This window comes from Pan troglodytes, chromosome X (assembly GCF_028858775.2).
Source record: "Pan troglodytes isolate AG18354 chromosome X, NHGRI_mPanTro3-v2.0_pri, whole genome shotgun sequence".
Lineage (NCBI taxonomy): Eukaryota > Metazoa > Chordata > Mammalia > Primates > Hominidae > Pan > Pan troglodytes.
In genome coordinates this window covers 44,401,635-44,426,744 of record NC_072421.2, presented here as the reverse complement: position 1 = coordinate 44,426,744, position 25,110 = coordinate 44,401,635, and the positions used below count along the sequence as shown (strand labels likewise).

At 42.5% G+C, this 25,110-nt stretch overlaps 1 protein-coding gene across 1 annotated transcript; it reads left to right on the top strand.

Annotated features, from left to right (window-relative positions):
* On the top strand, positions 1–25,110 carry NDP (norrin cystine knot growth factor NDP). The gene is made up of 3 exons (XM_016944133.4): positions 1–560; positions 15,027–15,407; positions 23,857–25,110. Exons 2-3 carry the CDS (start codon positions 15,234–15,236, stop codon positions 24,082–24,084), a joined length of 402 nt encoding a protein of 133 aa, XP_016799622.1. The 5' UTR covers positions 1–560; positions 15,027–15,233; the 3' UTR covers positions 24,085–25,110.

The following is a 25,110-nucleotide window of genomic DNA, read 5'->3' as shown; positions in this document are numbered from 1 at the left end:
GCCACACTGCCTTTGTATTTCCAAAACTATACGTCTCTATTGCGGACGGCACATCTTTATGGCAGCCACATGCTTGAAAAAGAATTAAATTCAGAATATTCATTTGGCCTCTTATTAGTTCCATAATACCATTAAAAAAGAAAGAAAGAAAGAAAGAAAGAAACTTCCTCGCCCTTGTTCTGCTACGCTGTTCCCATCGTAAGATGCTCCGTGGAAGGGAGCCGAGCGGTGGGCAGAGGCTGAGTCCCCGATAACGAGCGCCTCACATTTCCGTGGCATTCCCATTTGCTAGTGCGCTGCTGCGGCCGCACGCCTGATTGATATATGACTGCAATGGCACTTTTCCATTTGACATTCTCTCTCTCTCTCTCTCCGTCTCTCTCTCTCCCTCTCTCTCTCCCTGTGTCGCTTAAACAACAGTCCTAACTTTTGTGTGTTGCAAATATAAAAGGCAAGCCATGTGACAGAGGGACAGAAGAACAAAAGCATTTGGAAGTAACAGGACCTCTTTCTAGCTCTCAGAAAAGTCTGAGAAGAAAGGAGCCCTGCGTTCCCCTAAGGTAAGCAGGAAAACAAGCGCTGCCGGCTTGCCTAGGAAATCGCTTCTTTCCAAACCGAGCATTTCATCCTCCTCTCAGACAAAGAGACAACCTTTAAATACCACTTAAATTTGCATTACTTTAATTTGCATTAATCTGTAGCATGCTAGCATTGTGTTTCTTAAATGAACGGGTCTTTGAAGTCTGTGACAGAGCAGGGAGCCTCCTAGAAAAGCTTGAAAATATCTTTTGGTTTGACTTAAAGAGATTTTTCTTTTCAAACTCTCTGCGTAGTTAGATGTAACTTTGTGATGGTTCTTATAGTTGACCCCGTGAAAGGGGGCTGCGAAGCAGCAACTCGCCAACATGGATTCATGGAGCCCAGTATCTTCCCCAGCACCCTCATCCCACTTACAATGGGGGCACTATTAACGCAGGCAAGACTGCGAGTTTAAAAGCGCACTGTTTACTTTTATTACTACTTATGTATGCTGCTGATCTCCTGCCAGGGCTCTGCCGGAGTGCTCAGAATGACTTCAAACAATAGGCAACATTTATTTCTAGCTTTCTGTGTCACGCTTTGCAGGAATCCTGCTCCCTTGCACTCTTCTTTCAGCGTGCAGGTCTTCGCTTCCATAGATGCATTGGGGAGCACCGGGAGGAGATGAGGATGGATTTACTGTATGATTTTGATTGGGCAAAAAGTCCGAGGAAATGCATGCTGTTTGCCTTGGACTTATTGCAGGGGGTTATTTTTAGTCATCAGCTCGTCCCTGCAGCATGATGTTCAAGGAGTGACCGGGAAAGGATGCTCCCACCAGCACAGAGACCAGGACCTGTAGGAATGACTCCTACCTGCGGGATATTCCGAGGTTTCTTTCAAACTTTGGAATACAAGTTCTCTCTTTCAATGAACAATTGAGCTGTAGGAGGCCTGGGCATAACTCTTTCTTGGGGGACGGGAAGTTTGATTGTGTACAGAATGTTAATGACTCAGAACGCCCAGTAACTGAGGCTCATTGTAATAGACAAACCCAGATAAGCCTCCATGAGAGGCAGACTCCCATCTTTACTGAGATTCAGGTGCGGGAAAGGAAGCTATTTGGCAAGATGGGAGTCCCTTGTACAGTTCTTTGTAACTCATTAATAACAGATATGGCTGCTGTGAAACATGTCTCTTTTCATTTCTAATATTAGTGTATTTTAATTACAAGGAGCTGGCATTGGCAAATTACCCCAACACATAAGATTAAATACCAGGTGCATTTGAAAACAGAGAGATGACTGAAATGCGGGGTTGCTGTGGGTGTCAACCAAATACAGCGGGGACTGCACAATGCTTCTCAACTGAGCGTTTAAACCAGATGCAAATATCTGCTCATTTTCTTCTCATCAGTCTTACTAATTCAAGGAAACTTTATGGTCCTGTTTGCCAGTTTTCATTGCAAATTGGTACACAGTTTATGCAAAACTTTTCTGATTTTCTCTGATAACCAGCCTAATAAGCATCGCTGAATGAAAATCTGATATTTGAATAGGTTATTTTACAACTTTGGGGTATTCATTATTCAAGAAAGCCATAAAAGACACTATGGATTCCATTGCTGTAAAATTTTATTGTAATTTTTTTTTTTAAAAAACTGCGGTTAGCAAAGCATTTAGCTGAATCAAAACAATTTTCTTAAACTATTATTCAGATCATTACATGAGAGTATTTGAACACAAAATGCAATGTTTTGCATCATTTATTTTAAAATACATTTGGTTCAGGTAACGGGAGAACTGGCTGAGGCCTTCTTACGACTGTGTACCAAGCAGCTGACACCCACAGATGGAAATGTGCCTGTGGAGTTTTCAATCTTAATTCGAGTTCCAATGACACTGTCAAGGGAAAAATAAATCATTTTTCAATACATTTAACAATTTCCAACTCATTTATTTTCCTGGGCCCTTGAAAAATGTGGTGAGTTTCTTGGAATTATAGCCACCAATGGTGGCCAGCAATCTTTATTTTAAGAACTCACAATTCAAGTACTATTATTCGCTGGTTAATTATTTATTTCATCAATTTTTAAATAAATATTTCTTAAGCATTTTCTAGATGCCCAGTGCTATGCTAGTCCCGATGGATGCAAAGGTGAATGAGACATTGTCCCATACTCTAATTCTCAGTCCATATGCCATCTCTAGTTAGATTTTGGAACTGAAGTGGGCATTGCCAATGGGTAAAGTGGGCAATAACTTTCCTGTTATAAAGAATTATTTAAAACAGCTACTGGTTTCTAGATTTACTTGAAATGATTCTCACTCATCAGTGGGTTTTCTTTCCATTTATGATTAAGGGATTGCCCTTTGGCCTTTTTCACCAGATCCTGGGTACACGTCATTTGCACAGCTAACACGGCTAGATCTTTCCAGCCTGGGTAGAAGAACCCCGGAAAAAGACAGTAGTTTATCCTTTCTCTGCTCTCCTGAGCACCCTGTGGAAAGGACCATATGCTGTCTCTATTGGGGATGGGTGTGAGTCGCCTACTCAGTAGCTAACATCAGGGCCACTTGATGAATCATCGAATTAGAAACATGCATATGGAGGAAGATGCAGTCACTATCCCTCACCACTTACTTGTCCCACCCCCAGTATCAAAACCAATGACCTCTGGGCCTGGCCTAAATTCAAGAGGCCCCTGGGAAGAAGCTGTTGGAAACTGTTCCCCAAACCCAGGTCTCCATCATAGCCACACAGTGTTGCTTTCAAATAACCCAGTATGGTGTTTTATCACGTGTTTAGGTTACTGGGGGAAAAAAAAAAAAACCCTGAAAACAGCATCACCAGGGTCCTTGACTTGGTCCTTATCAGCAGATAATCCCCCGTGGTTGGATTAAAATGCCTCTGACTCCCTGGGGTGCCTGACTCACCCTAGCCAGCCCTCAGCTTCTTGGCCAGCGGCCTTCGAGCCCATCCTCACCTCTTCCCATGACGGCCAGTGACTGCTTCTTTGCCCAGGCCCTCTGCACTAGGCCAGCGGCCAGTGGGAGCAGAGGGGATGGGAAGGCAGGTGGACAGACTGTGAAGTGCTAAGGCAGAGCGGGGAAGCAGGGCTGTGAGAGAGGGTGGGTGAGCTCCAGGGCCTGGGTTGCTGTGGCCTGCCCTGGCTGTGATCAGCTGTCATTTCCTCTTCGTGTATGACACTGTGGAACATATTAAAATTTCTCTGGGATGGTATGTTTGGAATTCCTCTGATGCCCCACCTCACCAACTTACCCGGACAATAAAAGCAAGGTTGTAAGCCTTTGAACAGCTGGCTGGCTATATATTTCCCTTCTTTCTTTCGCATAATCTAATTCAGAAAAGAATCCAGCTAGACTGGCAGTGCCATGTCTGGGTACTTGTTTCCTGCAAGTCCTTCCTCTTCCACCTCCTCCCGCCAGTCCTGGAATCTTCCTGGGTGGCATGTGGCTTTTCTTTTCTTTTGCTCACCACTGCTCCCAGCCCGCCCCCTTTTCCCTTCGCCTGAGCTCCTTCCATTGTCAGCTGGCTCTTTGCTCTGCCTGTTTTCCAGACAGCTTGGGTCCTGTTCCATCCGGGGAGAACAGCCCATGGGATCTCCCCATCTCCATAGTATTCCCAGGATGTCATTCTTGGCACCAGCTCTGCCGGGCTGATAGGATTGGGGGGCTTTTTGTAGTCCCGAGCCTGAATCCACTCACAGAGAGGAGCAGCCACATGGCTTAGCTGCCCTTTGGGCTGCCGAGAGCGGGGCTGGAGTGACCGGGTTGGCAGGAACGAGCATACCATCACAGTGACCCGAACATCTCCGGCAAAGGCCTTGGGGTGGGAGCGCTATGGGAATGCCCGGATGCACTTCGGCCTACATTAAGAGAAATGTGGTTATTCTCTGTTTCAGGGGAGAGACAAGCGGCTTGAAACAAAGCCCTCTGGATCCTTGGCCCCTGCCCTGCCCCCTTTCCCGGTCTGTCCTTCCCACATCCCTCCCTCCCCAAACAGAAAGAAAGAGAGACAGGACTTCTAATTTGGCCAGCACAGACCCGAATGTCTTTATGAAACCCATTTAGTGAAAGAAAGAGGGGAGAAATATATTCTGGGTTGATCCGAACTAAAAAATGCATGGGGCTTTGGAGATGGGGCGGGATTTTTTCTTTCTTTCTTTCTGTCTCTTAAGAGCAGAACAACAGTTTCGTTGATGAGTTGCAAATGGAAGGAAGTGGACCTCTCAATTAGAGATTCCCATTTAAGAGCCTCAATGTAAACCTCCCTGTGACATCCTTAAAAGATGCTGCTAATGTCCCTGGGACCAAAAGGTATTAAAGAGCAAGCTACCAGGCGGCTTCCTATTCCTTTTCTTTTTCTGGGGGCTTTGGTCGTCTTTTTCAAATTAGCTAAAATTCATTAAAGGACCCAAAAGGAAAAACTTAAAGCAGCTGAATTAAAATGAGTCTTTCCCTGTTAGCCTGACAAGAAGAAAAAAAGAAAGGAAGAAAGAAAGGGAAAGAAAGAGAAGAAAGAACCAGTTCCCCTCCACTACCACTTCTTGGGTTTTAATATGAATTATTCCATACAAGTCCCTAGGCTAGAGGATCTATTTAAAGACGCCTGGCAGCATGAAGGGAGAGGGTAAAAATACAACCACTCTTTTGTCCATCAAAGGTTTTCTTTGGGAGGACATTAAGAGCATTCCTGTTTTCTTGTCTGCCCCTGCCAGTGGCAATGTTCCAGCTGGTAGTATCCACTCCTCGCCCATCAGGTCAGCAATCATGAACTTCTGTGTTTAATTTCAGGAGAAAACAAAGGGTGGGAAATCCTTCCGAAACCCCTATGTGTGTGCAGCAGGGCAGGGGAGGCTGGAACTGGAATCAGTACTTTCTTGGCTGTGCAGGTTGCATGCTGCAAATTCACACACCCACACAGTTGAGTTGTTGAGGAAGATTGTGCCGATGGCATTATTTCTGATGCCAGCTTCCCTTGCATCTGCAAAGCTTTTTTCTTGTGTCTCCGGCAGTCATTTGCTTGTCACCATTCATGTGCACTGTCCCCTTCATCAGAGGTTCTCAGAGCCTGATGGTCAAGGATATGTCACTAGAGTCATACCCCCAGACCCATTTTCAACAGTAAGAACGTGAAACCCTGGATGGGGTTTGCAATCTGAAACAACTACTTTCTTGTTAGGAAGAGTGCTGACTCAGAAAATTCAAAGAATGGGTAACTTCAGTTGGCGACATATCCCCAGTGCTCATAATCAGGAATTCATCCAGTTGGGGTCCATTTCACCCTCATGGCAAAATCTGGACATAAACATTGACTAGTAGCTTTAAACTGGGTATAAGATTTGCAACAGATAACATTTTTGTCTTTTCTTTTTTCTTTTTTTTTTCCACAAAAGCTAAGAATTTTTCAGACAATTTGCTCTCTTCCAAGGCCTGGCTCAATCCCAACTTTTTCTTTTAAGCCATGATCCAACCAATTGCAGTATCCTTTAAAAATGAAAGGGCAACAGGTTAAGACATTCAAGAACGTTGATAAGCTGTCAGAAAATGCTCAAGGGTGGCCTTTCTACAGTGCCACAAACCAACAACAGCCCTAAAAGTGGAGTCCTCTTCCATCCTTTCATCAGTAGGGAATAAAAATAGGGAGAGAGCAGGTCAGGGGAGAAGTAACAAAAGAGAAGTAAGAAGGATTATTTTTGATGTTCAAAATCTGCTGTTGCCCTTTCAATATTTTCAAATATCACAATTTCAGAAAGGGAAGGATCCCTTTATTTCACCCACTCTCCCTCCCAGGAAGGTGTTTGAAGTTGCTGTCTTTACCTGAAAAGGAGGTCAACTCCTCAAGTGAAAAAACATCCCCTATTTTCAACTCAAAGTAAAATGGAGGTACACACATTTGTACCTAATTATGTGGGTACAAATATAATTTGTATCCACAAACTATAATGGATGTAAAGAATCAAAGAAATCCAATCCTTAATCAAAGTCCAATTTTTCTTTAAAACTTGAGAGGATATTTTAGGGCTCATTACATTGCTGTGATTTCACTGCCCCCCACCAAATTATGAAAAATTACTCCTTTTCAGAATTTAAATTTTTCTTTTGAGATGTGGAATCCAAAGGCAGCAGAATAGTATTGTTACAGGGAAGCTGGCAGTCAAAAGACATAGACATAGCTGCAGCATGCATGGTTTAAGCAAATCAAGACAAGCAGAAAACCACCACCCCAACAAGTTCAGGGTTATCAGCAATATAGGGACACGTATTTTTATGTGATTTTTATGAGAACCTTGCCCCTTTGACATATGTCTGAGTCTAGGAGCATTCCGGATTGCAACGGGATTGAATTCAGCATTCAAATCCCACCATTGGGCAGAAAAGGCAAATTGAATGGGGAATGGAAAGACTGAGTTGCTCCTATTGTTTATGCCCCATTCCTAACTAAGGGCTCTACAGCTGTTAGGTGAGATCACTACCCACCATTCCAAAGTGTTGTTGCGGGTGAGGAGGTTCAAACGCAGCTTTGGAAACACTTTGCTGCACTCTTTGAAGAAAGGCCAACATGCTCATTTGGCTCTAGGGTAAAAGGGAGCCTGTACCCTGAGCTAACATTGGTCACTTCTCCTCCTGAGGCCATACCACAGCCAGCAGTACAGCAGCAGAACAAGTGTTTAGTTGTTTCAGCACAAGTGTCCCCAGAACACCTGGCACCTTTTCTTTTCCACAGGGAGAATGTACATTCATGCATTTTGGCAAGACTGAGTCCTCTGAGTTGGGTGTCTCGGGACTCTCCTATTTTCCTTCTAAAGGGTCTTATGTAAGGTGAGCAGTAGAGTGTGTCTCATTCCTCATACAAAATCTCCTTCCTGGGAGGGAGTGGGTGAAATGAAGGGATCCTTCCCTGACTGAAATTGTGCTATTTGAAAAAATTGAAAGGGCAGTGGCAGATTTTGAACTTCAAAATGAATCCTTCCTCCTCCTCCTCCTCTTTTGTTACTTCTCCCATGACCTGCTCTCTCCCTACTTTAATTCCCCATTGAAGAAAGGACAGAAGAGGACTCTGTGTTTAGGGCTACTGCTGATTTGTGGCACTATAGAAAGGCCACCCCTAAGCATTTTCTGACAGCTCATCCCCATCTCAGCCACAGCTTTTATTTGGGTAGCTGGATTTACAGAAATAATCAAATCCCTAGAGGAAAAGACTTCAACAGAAAAGTACCTCCTGACACTTGGGTAACCTGACCTGGTCGTTTCCGATTTATGCAAGGTTTGTATTCTAAAAGTCAATTAGTTATGTCAACTGTTAAAAACTCAGAATGAGTCTTTCCATTCTTCAGAATGACTCTTTTCTGATTATCTGTGGGCCATAGAAGCCCACAGATACTCAGCACAGGATCCAAGTGCCATACCCAGTGGTCAACTCTTTTAGACGTAAGTCCCAGCCCAGGGCTTCTGGAATGTACCTCCCCTAGCAGAGAGGCTCTGTAGTAGATACTCTACCAAGCACAGGGCCTCACTCTTGACCCCAAGACTACTGATTCTACTTGCAGAGAAGACAACTTTTCTAATCAATCTTTCTCTTCTATCCTGAACCAGAGTATCAGAGATTGTCCCATTAGGGCACGAGGATCTGTGGCTCAAGCTCAGTTAAGAAATAAGGGTCTTTCAAAAGAAAGGTGCAAGAGGGTGGAACTCAGCCTATATTGTCATTATCAAACGCAAGAAGTCTAATCCTAGCATGATTTATTAATATTAGCCTTTCTTCTCTCCCCGTTTATGCTTTGGTGGATACTGGACAGAAACCCCACAAATTTTAAGACAGTTTTAAGAGAAATAGTAACTGGTTAAATATCCTCACTACTTCATATTATTATTATTATTATTATTGATATTACTGTTAACTTTTGTTTTTTTGAGACAGGGTCTCACTCTGATGCCCAGGCTGGAGTGCAGTGATGCGATCACAGCCCACTGTAGGCTCAACCACCCATGCTCAGGTGATCCTCCCACCTCAACCTCCCAAGTAGCTGGGATGACAAGCGTGTACCACCATGCCTGGCTAGTATTTTTTTATTATTTTTGTAGAGATGAAGTCTCCCTGTGTTACCCAGGATGATCTTGAACTCCTGGGCTTAAGTGATCCTCCCAACACTGCCTTCTAAAGTGCTGGGTTTACAGGCATGAGCCGCTGCACTCGGCCCACTTCCTATGATTAACAGGATATTATTAATTTAGAAACTATTTAGTACATGGCAAGCACTCAGTCAAATGGTTATTAATGGCTGTTTTTATTTCAGGCCACCAATATAGCTTCATCAAGGGGCAAATACTTATAGCTTGGGCTTCAGTGTTGGATCAGACACCACCTTAGAAGTTTTTTGCAATCATTAACTCCTTAGGTAAGAAGGGAACTCTTTTTGTAGGATTGCTTTGGGGAATATGTAGCCCCAAGGCAGGGGCTGTACTCTGAGAAGCTTGGGTAGAGTTGGAGACTGTTAGAAATGGATAGACACACAAAAGCATTTAGACCAATCTGTTCATTTTGCAGATGAGGAAATTGAGTCCTAGAAAAGGCAAGTGACTTGTTCAAGATCACACAGCCAATGATGGGAGGGTAGGACTCAGGGCTTGAGGATCAGTTTCAGAATGCAGTGAAATTGTTATCCCATATTTCTTTCAAATCAGTATAGGGACACGGAACACTAACAACATAGGCGACCAATGGGTCTAGGGAGGAAAAGATGAAAGCTGTAGGTAAGTGGGAGTTTGGATAACAATGAGATGTTTTTCTGGAGTTCCTGACAATGCCTGAAAAAAAAAGTCAGGATTTTAAGCTTCAGTCAGGCTCAAGGTCGAGTCCTCCCACTCCAGTCCCTCCTCAGACAGTAAAACTATTCAAGCCAAGGACATACATATAGGTGGGGGCATTTGACAGTTGGCTCATCTCCCCACCCTCCAAATTATTTATATTTCTAGTCCTTCAGTTTAGCACTCCTATTTACCCCAGGATTGTAATTCATTGCCTCTTTCCCTGGCCATATTCCTCCATCCTTTTTGTTTCTCCCATCTCTTTTCTTCCTCCATCACCCCCACTGCTGAGCTTGGCTACACTTGGCTAGTAGTGCAGGTTGGGAGAACACAGAGTCCTATCACAGACTGGAGGACTATTATTTAATCACAAGAATGTTGTCTTTTTTCTCCTAAGGTAGCACTCTGGGGACAGTCATTGCTGTCTTTATTCCCTCACCCCCCCACCACCCCTGCACTGGATTAGACACATGAAATGTGCCTATCTCTGAGATGAAAGGAGCAAGAACTGCTTCCTCCCCACTGACCTTTTGCCTGCCCATCCTTGGAGATACCTGGAGTTGGCAGGCTGGAGGCCTAGCAGCATTTGCAGTCAGTGCCGCTGCCTCTGGGTCAGCCCAGGCTTGGCTCCTTGGCTGCTACTGATGTGCTGCCAGCTAGGAATATTAAAAACCATTCATTGAACGCACAGGATGCTTTATAAAATCCAACATGCTGTTTACAGTTTATAAATTAACTGCCTTGGGAAGAGGCATTTGACTTATTCTCCAAGGCATCTAGTTGACTAGATCCAATTGGAATCCTTTGAGTTCCTGGGAAGGGGCTACTTAACACTTCACACTTTCTGAATTAGACCTAGAGTTTCTTGCTTTTCTGATCCTAGTACTGTATGAAGTTTTATCTAGGGTTATCTAGCAAGCTTTCTTCCACTTATAAATCTTTGATGTTTTTGCAATTTCTTTGATAGAGGCTTTATGTTCTACCATCTTCACTTTATTTATGCTTCATACCATAATTTTTTAAAAAATTACAATAAATATCAAGTAATTCTGGCTGATATACTGACTCCATTCCAAGGTCATTATATTTTATTTGCTTAACTTGGTCTTCTTAGAAATGATGCAATGAATATTGGATACAAATTAGATGTTCAGAGAGTTTATCAATGTGTCTAAAAAACCATCCAGGAAAACAACAGGCCAAGACTCTGCCTGCAGAGTCAGTGAGCTAGAAGAGGGATCGAGGATAGGAACTATATTTTTCCCCTGACCCTATCTCTTATCTGCTAGAGCAAAAGGAGACACACAGTAGGTGCTCAATAAATACGTGTTAAAAAATTTTTGTTGAAAGAAGCCACAGAAGGGAATATCAGTATACATTAGTATTGAAAACAGCCTAGGGGGAAATATGGATACTGATGCACCACCCTCCTGTGCCTGGCAAGCAAGGCAAGAATAAGGCCATTCTTGGCACATGCCACTTGTCTTAGCCTGTTGCTGAGATAACTTGCGTGAAACCAGCACTTTACCCTCTGCCAGCCAGAAGGTCAGCCCAAGAGTGAGCTGATCTGTGGGCACAACACCATCTCTCACCCAGGAGGCTGGGCCCACTGTAAGCTCTGCTATATTATTTCGCTGAGGATGACAGGTGGGGAAATCTGGGCACCAGTTGTTCTTTTCCACTGGTATCATTTGGAAGGTAGCTCCAAAGTCGGGCACGCCAGCCTACGTGCCTCTCCTGCCGGCAGAGGCTCCACATTGGAGCTATTAGAATGTGGGCTCTGTACGTCGGCCAAGTCCATGTCTCAGAGACTGTATCCAGAGCATAGCATGGCCACAGGGCTACTGAGTTCAGCAAGAGAGTCATTCTCTTGTTCAATCCATTATTGCCTGGGCCAAGGTTCTAAGTCTTCGTAGGCAGCATTTGATTTTATGACACATGTCTTAAAAAATTAAGGCAAACTGGAATTAATTTAGTTTTGAGAAAACAACAGAAGCTGCTACAAGGCAGAGATAATTCTAGGCTGCCAGAAAGTGGTGATCTCAGTGGTGTACATTTTCTTAATTCCTGATTTTCCTCTTTGTGAGGTCTTCCTCCCACTCCCATACTTTGCACATTCTCACCTATGCACACCCTGAGCAACACAATGTTGACAACTTGACTTAGCATTGCTCTTTTCTTGAGCTTTGTTTTCATTTCTTCTTCAATACAACAGTGTTGGTTCATTCAATTTGAACACTCAAGGCAAAAGAAAAAAAAAATCCCAGGTTATGTTTTCAGAATCTTACCTTTTTGTTTTGGTTTTGAGGGTTCTGTGAGTTTTGTGGCATATTTACATTGTTGCTTACATTCTTATTTCAGAATTTAAGATAAAAACTGGGCAACAACTATCACGTTTTCTGAGTGTGTTGAAATGAAAAATCTGTGTCTTAGAATTAATGGTAAAGCAACATTTCCTGTCAATCTTTCATTCTTTAATATTACTTCTGGGTTCAGCTCACCATCTCTAAAGAGAAAGCCAGATGATCAAGTTACATTGTATGTGACATTAACTATCTCTTTATCTGTGTAAATGTCATAATATCTGCTTGCAAAGTGTTTTATTCATTTTTAGGAAAAAATTTTAAACTGTGCTTGCAATTCAGGATGGTGCTACTAGGTGGCAGTAATGTACAAGAACTATGTGGTCGCCCTGGAAGAGTATTTGACTGAGACTAGCATGCCTTCCCGTAATTATAAGAAATAAAAATATAATATTTTTAAAATACTCAAACTGGCACAAACAGTAAACATCCATTAACTTAGTTACCATATTTAAGCTGAGCTTTTAAAAGAGCAAGCCTTATTTTTTAATGAAATTTTAAATAAAGTATACATTCACAAGCTCAAAAATCTAAAAATACGAAAAGATATATAGTGAAAAGTCTTTCTCTCATGCCTGTCCCTCAACTACCACAGGTAACTAATTTTGTTAGTTTCTTGGGTATCCTTTCAGAGCTTTGCTATACAAACATGTGTTTTTATCTCTCTCCATTTTAACTCAAATCAATACATAGAGTTTCTGCATCCTTCCATATATAGTTGGTTAGTATATTGTTGTGTGAACATTTTAGAATATAATTAACCAGTCCCCTATTAATGGATATTTCATGCTGTTTCCAATTTTATGCTATTTCAGCCATGTGCTCATGTGATTTCACATGTAGGATAATTCACAGAAGTGGAATTGCTGGGTCTAAATTATATACATTTGCATTTTTAAAAGGTATTGCCAAATTGGCCTCTACAGAGTTTGGACCAATTTATACTGAACTTTCTCCAAAATGGGCTTGTTTTCCCACAGCCTTGCCAATAGGGTGCATGATCAGACTTCGGAATCTTTGTAAATCTGATTGGTTGAACAATGTATTTCAAAGAACTTTAATTTTCATTCTCTTAAATGAGACTTTTATTCTCTTAAATTCTCTTCTATCTTTAAGGGCCCTTTATATTTCCTTTTTCTGTGGAGAAAGTGGAAATGCCAATAAATACAACGATGCATACACATGTATAGGGTTTTGTAATTGATGTAGCTTGTTTTTGCCATCATGCTGTACATGATGTTCTTTAATTTGCTTTGCTCATTTAACCATACCTCCTGGCCATGGCTCTGAAGAGAAGTTGCTGGCAGTGCAGAAGGAGGGCCAGGACTGGAATGTCTGCTTCTCTCTTCATCCTTTTGCCATTGACTCCTGGGGGAAATATCTGTAGACCGAAGCAGTGAAATCTAATCAATTCTCTTTCTGACACTAATTAAGGCTTCAAAGAGACAGATAACCACTTGGGATAATTTAGTCACAGTGAAACTTGGGAAATGGTCAGTAATATTTCATCCTCTGAACGTGGACCCCAAGAAAGTTCTGGCTCTTTGAGTTGTTGTCTTGGTAATTTTCAGGGTAACATGTATAGGAAAACCTAGATTATGCAGATGAAAAGAAAACAAACATGCTCTTCTGCATCCTTTGCAGATTTGAAACTTTGGGCACGGGTTTGATTTATTTCAATGAGATGTTGCTATTAGCATGAACATAAAGTGGTGCAAAGTTGTGCTGGAATATGGTCTCGTCAACTTTGGGCTCACTGTCTGCATATGGAGATGATAGTAACTGAATCCATAGTTATCAAGTGGTGGCATTTTAGAACACGAAGGGACAGCAGATGCCATCTCTGTCAACTCCTTCCCTCTACAGATGAGGAAACTTGGGCTAGAGGAGGTTGAATGACTTGTGTAAGGCTTCCCCAGCTAATTAATGGCAGTGCCAGGACTCAAGTCCAGGTGGGTCCCCTCATTACTGGTCCTTGCCCTTCCTGCAATTTATAGGACTTCCCTGAGGCACATGTGCTGAGGCTTTGCTATTGCCAGGGATTCTGTGCTCTGAAACAGCCCTATCTCACACACCCCTTTCCACTTAGGATCCCCTACCTCACACTTCCAAGACAGCTAATTGAGGCTAAATGGGTCTGACGCCATTCTATTAGTGCAAAATAAATTGGCTTATGCCAACTTGAACTCCTAATCTTGATTTTATCAACAGTTTGCCCTGTTTATTCAGACTGTTCATGAGTAGGAAGTTAAGGAAAATGTTGCCTATGAACAAAACGATCAAACTTTTATCTGAAATACCTTTGAAAGTTTTCCCGAAGCTTTAATTATCATGTTCCTCTTGTTTTGGATGTAATAGCAGGCCCTCCCAATTTTCCTAAATGTTTGAAAATATTTTTGATACTTTCTGTCTTCTGTTGTGGTTAAAAAAAAGAAAGCACCAGTGTTGGCTATGCCTGGGGAGTTAGTGAGGTAATCTGGAGAGATCTCTGGACCCCAGTCCTTTGTCCAAGAGGTATGGTCCAAAGAACAAAGCAAATTTCAGAAAAACCGGTATAATATGATCCTATTTTAATGGTAAGTCTGTTCCAACAACTGCTTTCTTTTTCGAATTACACCATGTGCCCAGGCTACAAAGGCTCTGCAGAAATGTGACTCTGTTGGCAAATACACGTGTGATACCTTAACCATGCTGGAGGCCAGTTAGCATAATGTGTATTTCAGATGCAGTTTGTCATCAGTGCTGGGTGCTATGGGGCTTAAAACAAAAACAGGATGAGCCTAGAGCACAGAAGTGGAAAATTAGGTGGGTGGGTGAGTATGGACTTGGAAATGGAAAATGTGCTTCCCTGTGGGACATGGCTTGTGTTCATTAGTGCTGACCTGCCTCCTCTCTAGCCCTGTAAGCTGACGCTGACACCAAAGCTTGCTGAGAAACTGAATAGACCCTCCCGCCCCCACCAACCAAGGACAAAGATGAGACCACCCAATTCGGTTACGTTGTTGCCAGAACAACATGTTTAATCCTTAACATGGGTTCAAACTATTCTTGGCCCTAGGAACATGGACTTCAGCAATTAAAGTCAACATGTGCTTCCATTAAACCATTGTGTCCACCTCCAAATGGTTATAAATATGTAGCATAAGCTATGGGAGTTGGGGTGGAATGGATGACAGCCTCTGCTAATGACGCTCTAGAAACCAATATTCTCCTCTCAAAATAACATGGAAAAATTCTACTTAATACCTCCTGGGTTCCATTAGTGGTTCTGGGTAAATAATTCTGGGGAAAATAATTTCTGTTTTCATTCCAGCTGTGCAGCAGATACTGTGATGATGGATTGCAAGTGCAAAGAGTAAGACAAAACTCCAGCACATAAAGGACAATGACAACCAGAAAGCTTCAGCCCGATCCTGCCCTTTCCTTGAACGGGACTGGATCCTAGGAGGTGAAGCCATTTCCAATTTTTTGTCCTCTGCCTCCCTCTGCTGTTCTTCTAGAGAAGTTTTTCCTTACAACAATGAGAAAACATGTACTAGCTGCATCCTTTTCTATGCTCTCCCTGCTGGTGATAATGGGAGATACAGACAGTAAAACGGACAGCTCGTTCGTAATGGACTCGGACCCTCGACGCTGCATGAGGCACCACTATGTGGATTCTATCAGTCACCCATTGTACAAGTGTAGCTCAAAGGTAAGACCAAGGTCTCTGTGAGGAGAGCATTTCCCTCAGAAACAGGCGAGAAGCCATATTTCTTTGTCAGGGGATGGAGAACTAAGATCATAGCCCAAACTTAAGTGATGTGGCTGGCCCACAGGGCTTGTGGGAGAATGAGGCTTTTAGAATTTCCCCCCGTGCTTTGCACTGTTATCAGTAAAAGTGCCTAATCAATCATGTGCACACCCATCCAGTGGGACAGGTGTCCTTTGCCCCTGGCTGTGATGTTTATGAGTGGTAGTGTGCTTTTCCAAAAAAGAAAAATGGAGTTTACAAGTTATCGTAACTCTCTAGCTCCATCATCAATAAAGAGGAAGAGAATGCAAAGAATGCGATTGAGCAGTGGAACATACTTCTTGGAGGGCTCTTTAAAGAGATTCTTGGTGAAATAACTGGCTTTGTGGTCTGAGCCTTTCTTCAGGTGCTACATTTCTGTTCAAATGATTTCAAAAGATAAGATGGCAATATGATCATTTAACATTTTTACATTGCTTATCCAAATTGTTCTCATTTGGAAAAGGATGCATGTTTCTTGCAGAGGCAATCCGTGCCTCAGTGGTGTGCAAAGGAATATCATGCTTAAAAGGCCACCAAGAGTGGCCAGCTACATGGACCACCCAGAGGGGAGGCACACTGTAGGGTGGAACATACGAGATCTCACGACTGTCACTGCCCCTAAACAGGCACAATGAATGAAATTCGTCCACACTTGGTAAATAATAATTTGTTTAGCCCAACCTCAGAGATTTTTACATTTAGTTTTGAGATGAAAATCACTTAAACATTCTCGTATGGCAAGTAATTTTTGAAATTACCAGTATAATTAAGAATTTTTTATGGTATCAATCATTAGAATTAAGACCATATAAGCCAATCCCTCCACTCTCCATTCAAAAACATTATGACTTTTGTATGCCTTGAAAATTTCCATTAATTTCTCTGATTATAGCTCAGTGATGATGATTCATTTTAGTTTAGGAGGATCAGAATTCGAGTTAAATCATTTTAACCATTATATTAATAAGATCTATGACTGTGGGAAAAAATAGACATTTTCCACTTAATAAAAACTTTCTGGCTCTTATTTGTGCTTGTAGAACCAAAAAAAAATGGAGTAAATAGATGAACATAAATTTTTGCAGGGCCACAATTCCTTCTTAGGAAAAGGAAACTAAAACAAATTGAGAAAAAACATGAGAAGTGCTTTTACAAGTGTGATTGCTCAGAAATTGTGGGCCCACGTAAGGTTGACTGCAGCAATTATTAGTTTCTCCTTCCCTCCCCCTTCAGAAACAGACAGCATGAATATTTAGTGATTTTATTCCATGGATAATTTCTTTCCGTATTGACTTGTCCTCCATAATCGTGATTCTTTTTTAAAAAAAGGAATTAAAATTATTTCAAAGAAAGTGTCACTATGATGATAGAAAGGAACAAAGAAATAGGAGCATCTATAAAAACTAGAAAACAATCTGGAAAGACTGGACGAAATGATGGAGGAGTACTTTGGCAACAATCACATTAATCTAGCGAAGGTCAAAGAAGAGACATCATGAACTCAAACCGAAGAAATTCACATGTGAATTCTGAGCATGAGTCTTAGAAACAGACTTTAGTGTACTGTTATGCACCTTTGTTTCTTCCAGAATGCCATGGCAAATAACAGCGCAAAATTGTGATAGCAGGAGAAATGTTTGTAATTTCATGGGAACAATCTGTTTTCAAACATCCCAAGCTATCCCAAATATAGCAATAGTTTTATGTAAATGGTGCTTGCAATTATAAACCTTTCTTCCCTGGCCATAAAATATGCCTGGCAAAATCTCAACTACCCAGACCTTTTCTAGGTTAGATTTTTCTCTATGTATCCAGGAGCAAAACTGTTTTCATTTGGAAATGTTCTATAATTCTTAACTCTTACATTCTCGGGCTGATCTTTTCTCTAATGGGTCTCACTTAATGAAATTGTTTGCCTTTAGAGACTTGGATAAAACATTTAGCCTATGTCTAGAAAAGAGGCAACAACAATCTACCCTAGCTTCTTTTTACAAAGAAAAGACTGGGATAGATTATTTTTTTGTCTCCATAAAAATTATCCCTTGACATCATGTTCAAGGGTCATTATTTATTAAACATGTGCCTACTGTTTGCCTGCCAATTGTTAATGCTTTCTGACTCACATTTATCCATTATCTGGCCTTGTAAAGGCAAGAAAGGGAGAATGTGACCCAGGCTCAGGGAAGGGAGTGTACCTGCTTGAACACCTAATATATGTGTCAGGCGCCTCATACTGTATATTCTAATCATTGCCAAGAAACCTGTGATGGCAGGCATTATTATTCCCATTATCCGGGTAAGGAAAACTGAAGCCCAAAATAATTAGATTGCTTGATATCATATAGCCAGGGAGTGGCAATGTCTGCCTTACAGCATTCATCTTCCCACTACTTGGATCTTCATATTGGAGGAACACAAGTAGAATGTAGGAGCCATCACATAGAAGTTCAGGCTCTGCTTCTGATCTGCTGGCAGTAATAATTTATACTCAGCAATGTTTCTAGAAAAAATAAATAATAGTGAAAGCCTTTCTGGGAGCTTTCAATGAGACTGTTCATCCCAGCCCTGAACTTGCAGCTGGCCAGTCCTAGGTCCCTGCTGCCCATCTCCTAGCAATTCCGGAAAGGACTGAGAGGGAGTCAGGCAGAAAAGACTGGCCACAGTGGCCCACCAAAGAGGACAGTGTGGCCACAGATTAGGATGTGCCTGATAGTTTTAAGTGGTGGCACCTCCTGGGTTTGGGTACAAAAGATCCTGGGAGTAGCAGGTTCATTTATAATCTTCATGGAAGACTAAGTTTCTCTAAAATTTGGAGTAAAGGCTGTAGAGCAAACAGGCAAAAGACCAGTTGATAGTGGAAACAGACTGCCTGGTGGAATCTCCATGAGAACTGAGGCATGCCAGGCTTTGAAGTGAGAGAGACCTGGTTTCCAATTCCAGCTCCATGGCTTGCCGAGTGAGTGACTTTGAGGAAGTTCAGTAACTTCCTTCTTCGTGCCTCAGTTTCTTCCCATGCAAAATAGAGCTGTCTACCTGAGGGTATGGGTATGGGTGTTGGTGATTTGTAAAGCATCCAGCGGTGTCCAGCACATAATAGCCATTTAATAGAAGATATTATGATCTTGATGATAAAGTTATAAACTAAGCAGGTGTTTAAACTCAATTTTCTATTTCAGTCACAACTGAGATCTCAATAACTGCTGGGATCTCCTATAGCCTTAAAAGATTAGGAAAATGAACCTTATTGTAGTTCTTGTTAAGCACAGGGTGGGGCAGAAGAGCAAAGTAAATGTAAGCCACTGTGCTGGGTGCTAACAGGGAGGATAAAAGTGAAAGAGAAACAGCCCCGATATCTGTCTAACCTTCCTTCCCAGATGAGTGGAGGAAGGAGGGGCTGGAGGGGGATGAGTTTTGGACTTGGGCCAGGGAGGGGATTTCAGGAATGGAGGGTGGGAAAGCAAACTGGCAGGGGAGACCCGGAAAGTCTCAGTTGGGTGAGGAGTGGGGGATGCTGGCCCCAGGCCAGGGCATGGAACCAGGGCATGACTGTCTGAACCGGTAAGGGCCACAGGAGCAGGTGGGGAACTGGAAGAGCAACAACAAAGGATAAGGAGGAAGAGGTTTGGGAGACAAAACCTAGGAAAAGAGGACCTGGTATGCTAAGGGCTGAGTCCCAACAGCTTCCTAACAGGACCCCGAAGCCATCTTCTACTGCTACCCACCAAGCTCATGGTGTGATAGGAGAAATGGAGGGAGTCAGGAAAATTGTGTTTATAATACAATAGACTTCTTGAGAGATATAATTTGATTTTTTTAAAAGGAACAAATTTATACTGAGTGCCTACCATGTCCAGGTGCTGTGGAAGGTGCTGGAGACTCTAACGTGGAAAGAAAGAAAAAAGAGACAATTTTTTTGCCTTCATGATGCTTACAAGAAAATGGGGAGAGAGGGAGGAGGGGTGTTCTGTGCACAAAGATCAGTTTGTATCCGTTTGATTCACGACCGGAGTGAAGGGACCAGTTTCTAGTTGGAGTGAGCTGAGTTCCCATCCACCCTTTCAAAGCCCCCACCATCTCTCTGCTGCTTTGTTCCCTGGTTGCAATTTTCTTGGTGCCCTCAGCCTAGCACAGATCTTTTGGAGGTTGACCTGGGTCCCTGAAGATGAGCGGAGTTATGAGGCTGCCCGTGGGGAAAGAATGGGAGAAGAAGCATGGGTGAATCTTGTTCCTGAGGATATAGGGGGTGTTTCAAGAGGTGCCATGGAAATAAGGGTGCATAGTGTTCACTGCTGCGAAAAAGGCAAAATACTTTTCCACTCTGTCGGAGTAAAATCGCAAAAATGCTCTTCTAGGGTGGGACAGGTGGGTCTTTATTCTGATGCTAATGGTGACATCTGGTCAGTCAAGGCTCTTGGAAGATTCAGCTCTGCATAAGCTTGGGGATGGTGAAGCTAATGTCCCAAGAAGCCCACAAGAAAAAGTTAGACTTGTATGTCTATGGATATGGTCAGGGGTTTCTGAGGCAAATCAATGTAGATAAGGAAGTCTGTGAGTTGGCATATGCTTGAGGAAAACATGGTATCAGGAGGCAGGTATTATACTGGTTTAGGTCAGGGCTTTGGTTTCAGATAGACCTTGGTTTGATTCCAGCTCTGCATTTTACCACCTATGTGAGTTTGGGCAAGTTACTGGAACTCTCTAAAGCGTGAGTTTCCTTATCTGTCTTAATAGTATAGATCATAACAGTACTTTCTTGTAGGGTTGTTGTAAGGATGAAATAACTCACATTGCAAGTGCTCAATAAATGTTCTTATTAGCGAAATGATGGTTATCTAGTGATTCATCTAGAGCACAGCCCTCAAACTTGAATGGGTCCAGAGACCTGCTACTCAAAGTGTGGGCACCAGCCCAGTAGGACTGACATCAACTGGAATCTGATGGGAAATGCAGAATCTCAGGCTCTAGGCCAGAACTACTCAATCAGAACTTGCCTTTTAACAAGATCCTAGATGATTCACACGCACATTCCAGTCTGAGAAGCTCTGATCCGGAAGAGATCAGGAGATGTTCAAGTGCTGAAACACAAGTAAGGCATGGCAGAAGCTAAAATGTGAAGTATTGAGAGTAAACCAGGAGAGCAGATGGTTATTCCTTCCATCCCTTAAGGATCTTATCTTTCAAACTTCTGCTTTACCACTTCAACACACAAAACAGAGATAGATTTCCTTCTAGGAGTGTGTGTGTGTGTGTGTGTGTGTGTGTGTGTGTGTGTGTGTTGAGAACATCAATGGTTCAATAATTGCTTCATAGTCTTTTCTTCCAGGAAAGAGCATTTGAATTTGGCTACAGAGAATAGATAGGTGGGATTTTATTAGGCAGAGCAAGGTGGAAAGGACATATTTGGGAGACAGAAGACATAAGCAAAGGCAAGAGGCAGGAGAATTCAGGGCACTTTCTTGGACTCCTAAGTAGTTAAGTTTGACTGGAGTAGGGAGTGGGTAGTAGAGTGATGAGAATAGTTGTAAGTAAGACTGGAAATACATGTGAAACCTGGGTCATGAAGGGCCTTGACTCCTCTTCAAGATTTTGGATTTTATTCTGAACTACTGAAGGCATTTATTGTACATGTCTGTGTATTCTTCTTGCACAAACAGTCCAGCTCCCAAGGAAGAGGGGCCCAGCCCATTGGAGGTGGCCCCACGTCCTTCAGTGCCTGGAGTTCTTGTCCTTCAGAGTGGGCTGGGGGTGGAGCTGGACATCCTGAAAACTTTTAGTGAGATTGCAATCAGATGAGCTCATTTACAAATGGCCCTACGCTGTTGACTTGGTCATTTTATGGACAGTTGTAATGGCCCAGTCAGTTAGGCCTACGTTTGGTTCACCTGTGTATACATCACTTGGGTATTATGTCCCATATCATTGTTGGCCCTTCTGAGTTAAGTTCGTTGGCACAGATTTACTTTGTCCACCCAGACTGAAACTGCACCTCTGAAGACTCCATCACGGAAGGTGACTCTGTGAATAACTGCTTAGTCAACCTAATAGATGATCTAGATGAGAGATTAGCAAATTTAACACTACTCCAAGGTGAGGTATCAAGCAGCTCTTCCCACATACAGGGAGATGGGGGGAGAACAGACTAAGGAAGATCTTGCACTCTCTCTCTCATTAGAGAAATGGGGGTGGGAATTAGGGACTAGCCTGTGTACTACTGACCTATGGCATAGTCTCTCAAAACCCATTTCAGAGCCAGGCACAGTGGTACATGCCTGTAGTCCCGGCTACACAGGAGGCTGAGGCAGGAGGATCCCTTGAGCTCAGGAGTTTAAGGCTGTAGTGTGCTATGATCATGCCTGTGAATAACCACTGCACTGCAGCCTGGACAACATAGCAAGACTCTGTCTCTAAAAACAAAACAAAACAAACAAACAATCATTTCTGATAGTTTACTTTGCCTGTCAAAATGAAGAGCAGGTAGGATAGAATCAAAACTTTAAAAAGATCAAAACAGCTTACAGCTGCTATTTTCTCTCTGCCTCTGTGATCATTCAGAGAAAATAAATTCACTGGTCTAGTCCAACTTATTCTTCCCTAAGCCCTGCTGTTTTTTTTTTCTAGTATTTCATATTGCCTTGGTGGTTGCTAAGTGATTGTTGGATTTAGCCCCAGCATATTCTCAGATAACTATGCCAATAATCTATAATTACCAGAATTCATCTTTTCTCCCTTTTGGAAAGATGGACTGGCTATTTTTTTCTTGTAAACCTTGGGTGTTTAATTCTGCCCTACAGGATGATGTCAGAGATAATAGCTGGTGAGTCTTTAATAATAACTGTGAATTCCTACAATATTGTAAGGTAAACGTCAAAAGGTTTCATGCATATATATGTATCTTTTAATCTTTCATTTGAACAGTTTCACTTTTTATGATCTTGCTGTTGGTTCTGGAATTATAGGACAAATTTTTCTTTTCTTTTCTTTTCTTTTTGAGACAGGGCCTTGCCCTGTCACTCACGCTGGAGTACAGTGGCTTGATCATAGCTTCCTGCAGCCTCTAATTCCTGGGTTCAAGTGATCCTCCTGCCTCAGCTGCCAAAGTAGCTGGGACTACAGGTGCACATCACCACGCCTGGTTAACTTTTTATTTTTTTTGTAGAGACACGGTCATGCTATGTTGCCCAGGCTGGTCTCAAACTCCGGGGTCAAGTGATCCTCCTGCCTCAGACTCCAAAATGTTGGGATTATAGGCATGAGACAATACACCTGGCCCAGGGGATTTTTTTCTCCATCACTTAACATGAAATTCACCAAGCAAAACCTCTTACATAACCATGGACCAATAATCTCAGATTCTCCATTCCCCTCCCCACCTTGATATTAGGATTATGCAGCTTAATGAGTCAAGCTGCCCCACCCTACCCACCTATTACTCCCACTCCCAGGATACCAGGAGTTTTGTATGGGATACATAAATGATCCTTTTTTCCATTCCGTTAAGCTGTATGCAAATTGTGTGTGTGCTTATGTACATTTTTCTGGGGATAACTTTGGTAGTTTTCATCAGATTCTTAAAGGTGTCTGTTTGCTAAAGCCAGATTAAGAGCTACTATAAAGAACACATAGCCTCCGTTATTCCAGCCCAATCTTTGGAAATAGAGATTATCAGAATGGGTACATCCTAGTATTTGCCCCAAATGACTCTGAAGATGCGGATGCAATTACATAAACCCCAGGCTCCTTCAACATATAAACCCAGAAGTGTGATTTCAGGGCCCCAGACATGCCCTGTCTCTACTTCATTCTCTTGTGCCAAATTGCAGCACCCAGAATATTTCTTCCTAAGCATTACTCAGGCTATCCTATTTTCTTCTTCAGAAACTATATTCCTGTTCTTTAGCTATTTCCTGCACAAATCAATTTCTTTTTTTTTTTTTTGGTAGTCATTTTAATTTACTTCTTGGTTTCAATTTGGATTGACTTTCTGCATTTTGCTACTGGTAGAATTGCAATGCATTGGGCCAGTGGTAGACCACTACCTGTCAGGAGAAATTTCTTTTGTTCTTTGGTTTTTACTCGCACATCACAGTGATGGGCTTCATTCAGTGGTTCTAAACCCTCAGTACACTTAGAAATCACCTAAGAAGCTTTGAAAACCATGAAAGCCTGGTCCCTATCCCCAAGGATTTTAATTCAATCGATCTGAATGAGGCCTGGGTGTTGACTTAAAAAAAAATGCAACATGCATTGAGCCACTGGTCTAATCTAGCAGGAATTGGCAACGAGTGTGAGGGTCTTTCAAAAGATGCTGTTTTACCTGGCTAAGGTTGTGGCATGCCCACAGAGTAACCACCTCCTCTTCTTTCCCCAGATGGTGCTCCTGGCCAGGTGCGAGGGGCACTGCAGCCAGGCGTCACGCTCCGAGCCTTTGGTGTCGTTCAGCACTGTCCTCAAGCAACCCTTCCGTTCCTCCTGTCACTGCTGCCGGCCCCAGACTTCCAAGCTGAAGGCGCTGCGGCTGCGATGCTCAGGGGGCATGCGACTCACTGCCACCTACCGGTACATCCTCTCCTGTCATTGCGAGGAATGCAATTCCTGAGGCCCGCTGCTGTGTGTGGCTTCTGGATGGGACAACTGTAGAGGCAGTTCGACCAGCCAGGGAAAGACTGGCAAGAAAAGAGTTAAGGCAAAAAAGGATGCAACAATTCTCCCGGGACTCTGCATATTCTAGTAATAAAGACTCTACATGCTTGTTGACAGAGAGAGATACTCTGGGAACTTCTTTGCAGTTCCCATCTCCTTTCTCTGGTACAATTTCTTTTGGTTCATTTTCAGATTCAGGCATTTTCCCCCTTGGCTCTCAATGCTGTTTGGGTTTCCAACAATTCAGCATTAGTGGGAAAAAGTGGGCCCTCATACACAAGCGTGTCAGGCTGTCAGTGTTTGGTGCACGCTGGGGAAGAATTTACTTTGGAAAGTAGAAAAGCCCAGCTTTTCCTGGGACATCTTCTGTTATTGTTGATGTTTTTTTTTTACCTTGTCATTTTGGTCTAAGGTTGCCATTGCTGCTAAAGGTTACCGATTTCAAAGTCCAGATACCAAGCATGTGGATATGTTTAGCTACGTTTACTCACAGCCAGCGAACTGACATTAAAATAACTAACAAACAGATTCTTTTATGTGATGCTGGAACTCTTGACAGCTATAATTATTATTCAGAAATGACTTTTTGAAAGTAAAAGCAGCATAAAGAATTTGTCACAGGAAGGCTGTCTCAGATAAATTATGGTAAAATTTTGTAAGGGAGCAGACTTTTAAAGACTTGCACAAATACGGATCCTGCACTGACTCTGGAAAAGGCATATATGTACTAGTGGCATGGAGAATGCACCATACTCATGCATGCAAATTAGACAACCAAGTATGAATCTATTTGTGGGTGTGCTATAGCTTTAGCCGTGTCGCGGGCATCATTCTCTAATATCCACTTGTCCATGTGAAACATGTTGCCAAAATGGTGGCCTGGCTTGTCTTCTGAACGTTTGGTTCAAATGTGTTTTGGTCCTGGAGGGTCAAATTTTGAGTTATTCCCACGTTTTGAAATAAAAAGAGAGTATCTTCAAAA

Coding starts and splice junctions, on each gene's coding strand:
- NDP (XM_016944133.4), top strand. CDS start 15,234: ATGAGAAAACATGTACTAGCTGCATCCTTTTCTATGCTCTCCCTGCTG. Junction 15,408..23,856: donor TGTACAAGTGTAGCTCAAAG/GTAAGACCAAGG, acceptor TTCTTTCCCCAG/ATGGTGCTCCTGGCCAGGTG.